Source organism: Aplysia californica, unplaced genomic scaffold, assembly GCF_000002075.1.
Source record: "Aplysia californica isolate F4 #8 unplaced genomic scaffold, AplCal3.0 scaffold00037, whole genome shotgun sequence".
Taxonomy (NCBI): domain Eukaryota; kingdom Metazoa; phylum Mollusca; class Gastropoda; order Aplysiida; family Aplysiidae; genus Aplysia; species Aplysia californica.
Window position 1 is genome coordinate 485,486 of NW_004797307.1, and position 10,246 is coordinate 495,731.

A 10,246-nucleotide genomic window follows, 5' to 3' on the forward strand; every position below is an offset into this window, starting at 1 on the left:
GTCTGGCTAATGTACTAGCACAAAAAGAGCCTATGAAAAAGCAAACTCACTAATTTCTTAAAATGCTTATAAAAACCACTTCAATTAACATTTATATCTGGTAACTTGCACTTTGCGATATTTTAAGTGCCGAGAATTTCATTACAAGCAAAATAGATGGAAAGTAACTTTCGATGGCTCACAAACATGTCTAACTGCATTGAGATGAAGTTAGTTTTTTTGAAGGGGGGGTGGGGTAATGTCAAATTTTGTATCAAATAAATGTAGTTGTTTTAGATCATCAAACATAACTGTTTTGAAAATAATCATGAGCTGTTTCCATAATTATAGGCCTACACATCTTAATCATTTTGTTATAAGTATTCATATGACCTTAGAGCATGCATCAGAATACCATTGAGTTACAAGCAAAATACCAAGTATGTATCTATGTGTGTGGATGTGTGTGTATGTGAGTGTGTGTGTGTGTGTGTGAGTGTGTGTGTGTGTGTGTGAGTGTGTGTGTGTGTGTGTGTGTGTGTGTGTGTGTGTGTGTGTGTGTGTGTGTGTGTGTGTATGTGTGTGTGCGCGCACGTATGTACGTGGTGAAACACCACATCAATGTTCCAGGATCTGGACAATAAAGATGTATCTTATCTTATCTTATCTTCCTGATCTACCTTGAGGGCACAAAAAAGTTTTACCATTCTTACGCATTATGGTTTTTTTTCAGGCATCATTTAACAGTGTGAAAAAAGCAGAGAAATCACCAAAACCATGAAAAACTTTGCAAATGAAATACACTTGAACCAGCCCTAAAGACCACTTGTAAAGGACAATCACCAGTACAAACACCCGCTTCCCATATCCCTCTTTGGATTCTTTTTCCCATTATAATGGCAATATGTAAAACAGCCATCTGTCTAAAACAGCCACTTTTCTTCTCGAGAGTTGGTGGTCTTCTTACACAATTTCGACTGCAACGAAACTGGAGAATAGCTATCCTTGGTGACAATAAACGCCAAGAAAGTTCCTAACCATTGTAAAAATTTAAAAATTTCAAAACTAAAAAACAAAAATCAGTGACAAGCAACTTCTAAACCCAACCCCATGGATATTTCATTCATTTGTTGAATAATTGTCCTGATAGATAATTATTTTGAAAGAATAATTGCTTTGATAGAATAATTATCTTGATGGAATTATTGTCGTATACCTCCTCGATCATGGTTTGCATTGCCATGCTAGACTGTGTCAGGTCTTGAATAGCCACTGGCCAGTTAGTTTCACAAATAGTTGTGTTCATTTCCATCAGCGGGACATATGCCGGCATGTTCATCCGACCGAGATAATTGTTGCCGCAAAATGTTCCCAGGGGATCACTGGAGCTGGCCAGCTGGTAAATCTGTGAGAAAAAAAAATTTGAACAAAAAAATGTCCTTCAATCCATGTGTAATGCAGAGGATGGAAATGAAAGGGTGGGCTTGCATGCACACACACACATGCACGCAGGCACATACACACACACGCACACAAATAAACACACACATCACATACAAACACACAAACACACATGCGCACGCACACACACACATACACACACACACTCTCTGTCTCTCTCCCTTTGTCTCTCTCTCTCTCTTCTCAGCTCTTTTTACTCTAATAGACAGTCACATTTTTTTATCATTCTGAAGGCATGACAAAATTATCAGTCTGTCCAGTTTCATGATAACCAAATTTCTGCTTCTTTTCAGAGCAATAATATCCAACCTCCATGTAAATTCAGTCTGTCATTTCTGCCACTGATTAAAAGCAATAAAGAACTAACTTTAAAACTTTTAACTACTTCCAAGAATGAAAAAATTAAAACGCTGGCTTAAAATATAATATTAGAAATTTCCGTTTGTCAAGACTGCTTCAGAAAAGAAAAATAACAACAAATCCAAACATCAAAATCTAATCTAACACCCTTCATTCATATGCAGCTTACCATGTCCATATTGTTTTTCCACATATCATTCAGGCCAGTCGCCAACTCAGGTAAGTAGGAGGTGATCAGTCCTATCAGTTTGGTGATTGAAGAGTCAGCGCTATAGGTAGCTGTCATACAAAAATGAACATCAGTCAATTGATCAGATTTATACCAAACTCTCCAACATGCAACAGTAATGAATTATATCAAGATGATCTGATCCTTATTGCTCTACAACATAAGAAGAAAGAAACAAAATGCTGAGATAAAGGAAATCAAGGCCTCCCAAGTCTGGATAAAAGGTATAGGAGATATGGTAGTATGGTATGAATTTAACACCTCCCTCAAATCCTTCAAAGTTATTTGAGAGGCAGTAACTAATGAAAATAATGTCCATCTCTTATAGGATTCGGTAATAAGATTAAATTCAAGGACGAATGTGTTCGTATACAAAAGAAACAACAGAAGAGAAAATTCTATGACTTGAAAAGAAATGATTATACAGATCACATAAACGATTACGATTTTTTAAATGCCACACGTATCAAAGGTACCTGGCTAGAAAAAAGGTTACTCAGCAAAAGACTGCATTCAGTTGTTGGCTTCATACTTTTAAATTTCAAAATTTTGTTCAACTTATTTTGAATTTTGTTGTGGGGAGGGGGGTTGATGAGATGCTACTGAAACAAACTGTCTGATTAAAATTGTCAGTCTTGATTTAATTATTTTACATGAATTGAATTACACTTATTACCTATTTTTTCTGTTTCTCAAGTCTGTATGAGATAATCAGCTTCAGAAGAACACAATATACTTCTGAAACATCTGAACCAAGCTTTGAGGTGATCAAAAAGCTAAATGCACCGTCAAACTAATAGTGAGCATTAGCAGGGACCTCAACTTAAGATTACAAAGTATGGGTACTCCCAATTCTGAGCTACAAAATAAGGAATTATTTTTGGTCTCTGCTATATAATGATCATGGCTTCTCAATGCAATTCAAAATTACCCGACTGTCATACAAAGATTTTCTTGTCAACTTACTTGTCATAGTCTGCATCATTTGGTAACCTGATTTTGTGAACTGAGACATGGCATAGATGTACGGGGCAATCTCGTTCGACACAGGAGTCCCAACCAACACAGTGCCCAAACCTCTGTATGCACCCAGTATGCTGTAAATAAAGAGTAACAAGACATTAAACAATACGAGGTTTTAGGTTTCCTTGATTTTATCATACCAGGGAGACAAGAAATATGATGCAGTTAATGCTAAAATATATAGTACAGCAGTTATCTTAATACAACTATAATTATATCTGATATTGTAAAACAAACTTTGCAGTGAGGTGAAGATCAACAAAATATTTTTTTCATGCATTTATTTATATAACTTAACTATTTATTTATTTCATTTATTTATTATAATGCTATAAACTAAGAAAGTAACATTCTGTTGTTTCATTAACTTTCTTAACAAACTTTTACTTCAAATTCAGAATTTGATTGTTGTTAATATTCTACACCAACATTGACACAATTCACATTCACGAAGCAGGCTGTTTTGACCTTGCGATTAGAGGCAACCTGAGCAGTGTGAAATATAACTAAAAAACAAAGAGAAAGATAATTCTATAAAAACTTCCCCTCTGGTAACTGAACTCCAGTCTTTTTGTGTACTAAACAAAGGACAAGCCCATAACACCTAAACCTCTGATGATTAATATTCAAAGCATAGGAAAGATGCTAAACATACCCTCTGGTGAGATAATCAGTGGTGAGCATATCTGAGACAGACTCCCAGCCTTGATCAGAGAAATCAATTGATTGCATGTTCTCGAAGATTTCAGACCACTTCATAACATCATAGTTTTCCAAAGCCTTCAATAAACGATTCACGTGACCATGGAGACTGGCGAGTTTCACTGTTTTCCCGTAAAAATCACCGTCATAGAGCCCCATGATAGTCTCAGCAGTAGAATTGATCTGTGGAGTAAACAGTGACAAAAATTTCTTTTACCACAAAGTATAGAAAGTCAGCTTTTGGTGCAAGTACAATGATGACATACATTCTCCTGAACACACAAATAAGAAATAATACTGGCAAAGAACTTTACCCAGGGATTAAAAAATAGCAAAATTAAACAAACGAAAAATGGTAGAGACAATAAACAATAACAATATATCAAAGATAATATCACTCATCTGCGTACATCTGAGCACAGATGTTTCTCTGTGTTACTGCATCAGTGGAGCATAGAATTGTAAAACAAACTTACGCATCACTGTCCACAGTGTACGTAGAGCTGAACCTCCTTTAATGGCCACCTGTATATATAGAATTCATCCATGCAAATGGCCACTTCCCGTTTCGAGCTTTGTATCTTGTACATCATAATGACACTGTCAAAGATAAGCATCTGCCTGTGACAGCCACTTCTCTCCCCGACAAAGAACTGCCATCTTAACAGTTTCAACTAGGTGGTGTCGGTGGCCTAGTGGTTAGGCTCTTAGACTCGCAACTGTAAGGTCGTGGGTTCGAATCCCATCAGGGGCCCAAAGTTGTGTCCTTGGGAAAGGCACTTTACATGAATTTTTCTCACTTCACCCAGGTGGGAATGGGTACCCGGCTATAGACAGTGAAAGATCTTGTCAGTTTGTTAGTGTTTGAGTGCTTTATCAGCTTCTTGCACTGTATGCTTCGTGGGAAGCTGAAAATGTTTCTGAGTGCTCTATAGTCTGCTGCGGTAATAATATAGTGTAAAGTACATAGAGACTGCTGTCGAGCGGGATATGAGCTATACAAATGCTATTTATTATTATTATTATTATTATTTTTATTATGATCCTTACTTACCACATTTCCAATATCATGCAGTCCCAATTGATTCAAGATGACGGTCATCTCATCTGCGATATCGCCCACACACAATGTGTCTCGGACATCAATGTAAACATCCAAGGGGAGCCTGGGCTTAACGTCTTCCATGACACGATGACAAACGGACACATAGCTGGAGGCGTTGACCATAAGTTCCTGAGAAAAGAAAAGTTAAGCTTACCATCATGAACATGTCTTGAAAATTATCAAAAAGCAAACTCATAACAATTGCACATGGCAGAGGTGAAAAATGTATTTATAACTCAATTAAAAATACAAGTCCTTCCCATCCCTCATAGCTTTGGTTCAGCAGTGAGTGTAATGCGATTATCGTTTCAACAACCCCACCCATTGAGACAATATCAATAGCAAAAACATTATCCCACAAACATTTCCTTTGAAGGTAATTGGAGTGTATGTGACAAATACTTAGCAGTTAAAAAAAACCCCAACCCATCCACCCCCACCCCTCCCCCATCTCCTCACCTTCCTTCAATATGCCAGCATGCGTTTGTAAAAACTACAACAAAAACAAAATGTGCCATTAGAGACCCAAGCGGAAACAAATTTATTCAAACATACTCATTCAATGAGTAATCATTACTATCAAAAGATCCTAGAGAACTGCAATGATCAAATGTCTCAAAAGGTCCTCCATACAATAAAAGGATTTCATGTTGTTGTGCTTCGTTTTAAGAGCTAGACTTCAGAACAGTTGCAGAGCAAGAACAATAGCTTGAGTCTTCTAAAGTGGTCTCCTTACTATATTTTTTTTAAGATGCCCATGTAAGGTACAGCTTTCTGGATGTATCAGACCTAATAGTGCTGACAGAGCTTAGAGAGTAACTCAATACAAGAGCCTAGCGTCTTGTACATTTCCCACTCACAGAAGTACAGTGAGACCTCATTATTGTATACCATGTACACTCAACGAAAAAGTATATTTTTCAAAGTTTTAAGTTGTAGAAAAGTTTCCCTTAGGTGCCATGAAAACAAATGGACACATCTTTCTAACTTGAAGAGGGTACATAATACCAACTGTCTAGTGTACTCAATTTTTTCATTTCAAAGACAAAAAAAACTAAGCGTTTTTAGACAGCAAGCCACTTACACTGAGGACCTGAGGCTGCGTGAAGGTATCAAGAAGAGCCTTCGTCACCTCTGGGCCACGCATCAGGATTTGGTTGAGTTTGGATGCAAAGCCTTCACTTGACTCCACTGTTCTCTTGAGGGAAGTTCTTAGGTCTAAAAGGTCAAGCAAGAAAAAAAAAGAAAAAAATGGAGGGAAAATGCTGAAAATTTCTTTGAGCGTTTATGCAAACACAAAGCTACAAGACTACTTCAGAGAAAAGAGAAAAGTATCTGTGTAAGTAAGTTAGCTGTTTGAATAGCTATTTCTCATTCATGTACGAACTCCTGTATGAGGTGTACTTCCCGTTATCAGTAAATACTGCAGTAAATGTTATTTTGAAGGAGGATGAGCTATTGACGCATCAGAAAATAGGTAATTGAGTGTTAACATCTTGTAGAACGTTATGTGGCTACTGGTCTTTACAAGACTTAAGAGTTTCAAGAATCAGAAAACTGCTTTCTTTTCAAAGGATAGCTGAGACAGATTTCATCATAAAATGTTGAAAAGCATTTTCAAGGGACAAGAATCACATACTGACCTGTGGACATATCAATGAGAATTGAAACAACATCCAGTGAGTGCTGAGCGAGTCTTGAAATCTTCTGCACCACATCATAATCTGGAAACTGGCGCAACATCTCTTCCAAGGAATCCAAAAGATGAATCACAGTCCTGAACGGAAGCCAAAGATATCAGAATGAAATATAATATGAAAAACACCAGGGTTTTGTTTGTGATGAATTTAATTTTCATGTAAAAAAGCTGACCAATTCCCAGGGTCATCTACCTCCACCCAGCCGTCTGAACTGTCCATTTCTGAGGAAAAAGAATACTAAGATATTTTATCTTTTTTAAGTTGTAGCTAAAAATGAACATCTTTCAGAAAGGAGCCATCTTTTTAAAATGGTCCTTGCTATGACACCTTACTTACTAAAAGAGCAATTTAGAAAACTTTGAAGAAAGTAGATAATGCAATGCTTACTTCAAACGTCCTCTCAGTTCTGATAGACCTGAACAACACACAACTTACTGGTCATCCAAATTGTCAGTATAAACAAGCTGGTCATAGATGTTTGGCCAGTTAATCTTGGAGATAAAGTCCAGAACAACTATCATCTGCTGTCCTTCCCCTGTTTTTATCAAATTCTCCAGGTGTGACATCAGGTCACCCACTGGCTTCAGAAATTCCTGGAGAGAACAAACATTAAGAAAAATTTAATGAGAAAGTCTTCCTGATATCCTTTGCTAAGAGCTTTCTGAAATAATTCTTCAATAATCATAACAGTTAAACAGATACAACAATTTGATAAAGTACAGTATTTTTGCTTTTCCTCCTTTGGCATGCTAGATATGCTAGTATTGAATGAAATTGCTTTTTTCCATGAAGCACTGAATAATTTTAGTTTACTAGTATAAGAAATGATCAGCTCAAGATCTAACAAAAATGTTTCCTAACCTGGAAACGCCATTTTGAAAAGAGGGAAGTAACTAAACAAATCCTCAAAAGAATACTCTCTCGGAGTATACATAGTGGCACAAAAACACAAACATACACACACACATACACACGCACACACATACACACACACACTCACACACACTCACACACACACATATACACCCACAAACACACCCACACACACACACACACACTCACACACACACACACACACACACACAAGCCTGAATATACACACATACGTATGACCAACCTCAGAAGTCCCATTCCATTCTCCACTTCCAAGTTTGATAATGTTTAGTCCCAGCTCAGCAACAGACTTCACAGTAAGCCATATTGGTGAATCATTGGCTCCTACAGTCTTCATCAGAGGCTCCAGACTATCAACAACACCTTGAATGCTGTTAAAAAAAGGGGAAAAAGTTTAACAAAGAACATGTTTCTTTTCTCTTTTTCTGCTTCTGCTTCCCCGCACTAGACCTTGGTGGTAAAATGGCTCTATACTAGTCAAAAGGGGTAACTGTATTATAACATGGCCTACTTTTTTATTAAAAAGTCATTTCCCCGTCTTTCCAAAGTAAACAAGTAAGCGGGTAATATTTGAAGTGACAGTATTTTTATTCATTAAATAATAAAAAGTGATCAGTTTCATCATACAAATACAAGACAAAATAATCCCTGGAATTGGATTCTAGCATCACAACAGATTTTGAAGCAGTATATATAATACATTTTGTTTCAGATAGAACTCTTGAAAAATATAAAATTTCACCACCATATTATTATAACCCAGTTCTTAAAATCTAGTTTCACTTGCCTTGCCTGTTCAAAACTATTCATACTAAATGCATTGACACATTCTTATTGGAAATTCTAATAGACTACTCAGACTACTCATTTCTCGTTTGATATGATATAAAAAACACTCACGAAGCAAGGCTAGTGCTCAAATCAGTGAATCCGTTCACCCAGCTGGGGATTTGGCGGATCAAGTCTGTGATGTCAGGCGTCCCAGCAAAGTTGACAAGAACAGGAATGAGTGAGTCGGAGGACATGACCAGCTCAAACATGTCAGCCACACTGTCCAGGATGGTTTCCAGAGACTCTGCCCCCATGTTGGCCTTCAGGCCTTCAACTAGCTTCAGCTGAGGGTGGAAAGTGGAGAGACTTTGTGATAACGGGCGAGGATTTGCTGATGTATGAAAATGGGAGACGCTATAAAGTGTGTATGTGTACCATAATATCTGTTTGAGTGAGTGTTACTGCATGTGCGCGCGCGCGCGCGTGTGTGTGTGTGTGTGTGTGTGTGTGTGTGTGTGTGTGTGTGTGTAGGTGTGCTTGTGTTCATGTGTGTGCATGTGTGTATGTGTTCATATGTGTGTATGTGTGTGCATTCATACATGTGTGTGTGTGTGTGTGTGTGTGTGTGTGTGTGTGTGTGTGTATGTGCATATGTGTGTGAGTCCATATATGTGTGTGTTTTAGTGCAAGTATGTATGTGTTGGTGTGTATGCACACATGATTAATTTATGAGCATGTAATATTTTAGTCCACACAAAAAAACTCTCCCAGTTTCAGTAAACCCTCCAAGGAAGCAATGTAACAGTCATATTTTATGATACAACTATAATATGTACAGGGGGTTACTTTTCACAGAGAGACATGTATTCAGTTTTCTCCGATATCTCAAGCCAAAGCAGCTAATGTGTGAACAAGAAAGGCAGGTTAGGAGCAGCGATAGAATCTGCTCATGGGAAGCAACACTAGCCTATTCATATAATTATAAAAAAGAAATTACCTTATTCTAAGATGGGATGACTTATTTTAAGACGAGTCACAGGATCAAACGACAAACTGGCATGCAATAACGAATGTGAAATATGCATTATCGTCGCGGTCGCTTGAGAAGGTTCCAAGTTGTGAAATACAATTAATATGTATATTTACGCTACAAAGACTGCACGAATAACCATCAAAGGGGGTAAAAAGGGGAAAGGGAAACTCTGGGAGTTGAATAGATATAATTATTGGAAAAGTTTGAGAAGCATAAGAAGCATTACAAAGTAGCCTACTGACTATATGGTGCCAAATTCAGTAGGCCTACCACAAGTACGCATGAGAAGCCAGTCTCCAAAATACTGTGCTGTATGATGGGCTAACTATAATAATAATGTATATACACACAGACAAATATGTATAATATATTGCTGACAAACTCACGGAGTTTATGATGGCAGTGACGTTGACTTGTCTCAGTACTTGATTGACCAAGTCGGGTAACTTGGTTTCCTCAATGCCGCACAGCGAAGCAGACACGAGAGCGATGTCGGACTGATTAGAAACCTTGATGTAGGAGCCCAGCTTCTCGGGATCGCAGGCAACAATCCGGAATGCAGGCATGCCAGCAATGTTTAGCAGCTGCAGGCCAGAGAAAAGGACAACGTTTTCACAACAAACAAAAAAACAGCAACCACAATTTGAGTGCTAAGCAAGCAGGCCTATATATAAACATGCATGATATTGTGTTATTATTTTGTTTTTGATATTTTTAATGGGAGGTGGGGAGGGGTGAAGGGGGCGAAAGGGGGCAGGGGCGGAAGGAGGGGGGATAGTTGGCGAAACATTGATTATTCTCAGTCTCTCATCTTGATAAGTCAACGGGGTGAGACGTTGAGCCGTTTTAGTAGGAAAAAAAACAACACCACATTTACAGACCGAAAATAACTCAAGATCCTTCTTCCCTACTTTACTTTGTCCACAGTGATGATAATGAAGTGGGGGAGGAGGTGGTGAAGGAGGAGGATAAGGGTGAGGGAGGGGGAG

General features: G+C 37.9%; 1 protein-coding gene across 1 annotated transcript in view; it reads right to left on the minus strand.

The window, feature by feature from the left end:
* The window catches only part of LOC101860234, a gene marked incomplete in the record, with an annotated part of 177,628 nt that overhangs the window by 110,447 nt on the left and 56,935 nt on the right, over positions 1-10,246 (minus strand). The window contains 11 exon segments of the mRNA XM_035973942.1: positions 1,196-1,384; positions 1,970-2,079; positions 2,996-3,126; positions 3,708-3,937; positions 4,809-4,988; positions 5,944-6,077; positions 6,503-6,636; positions 6,995-7,152; positions 7,677-7,824; positions 8,354-8,568; positions 9,644-9,841. Of these exon segments, the coding sequence (XP_035829835.1) occupies positions 1,196-1,384; positions 1,970-2,079; positions 2,996-3,126; positions 3,708-3,937; positions 4,809-4,988; positions 5,944-6,077; positions 6,503-6,636; positions 6,995-7,152; positions 7,677-7,824; positions 8,354-8,568; positions 9,644-9,841 (1,827 nt within the window).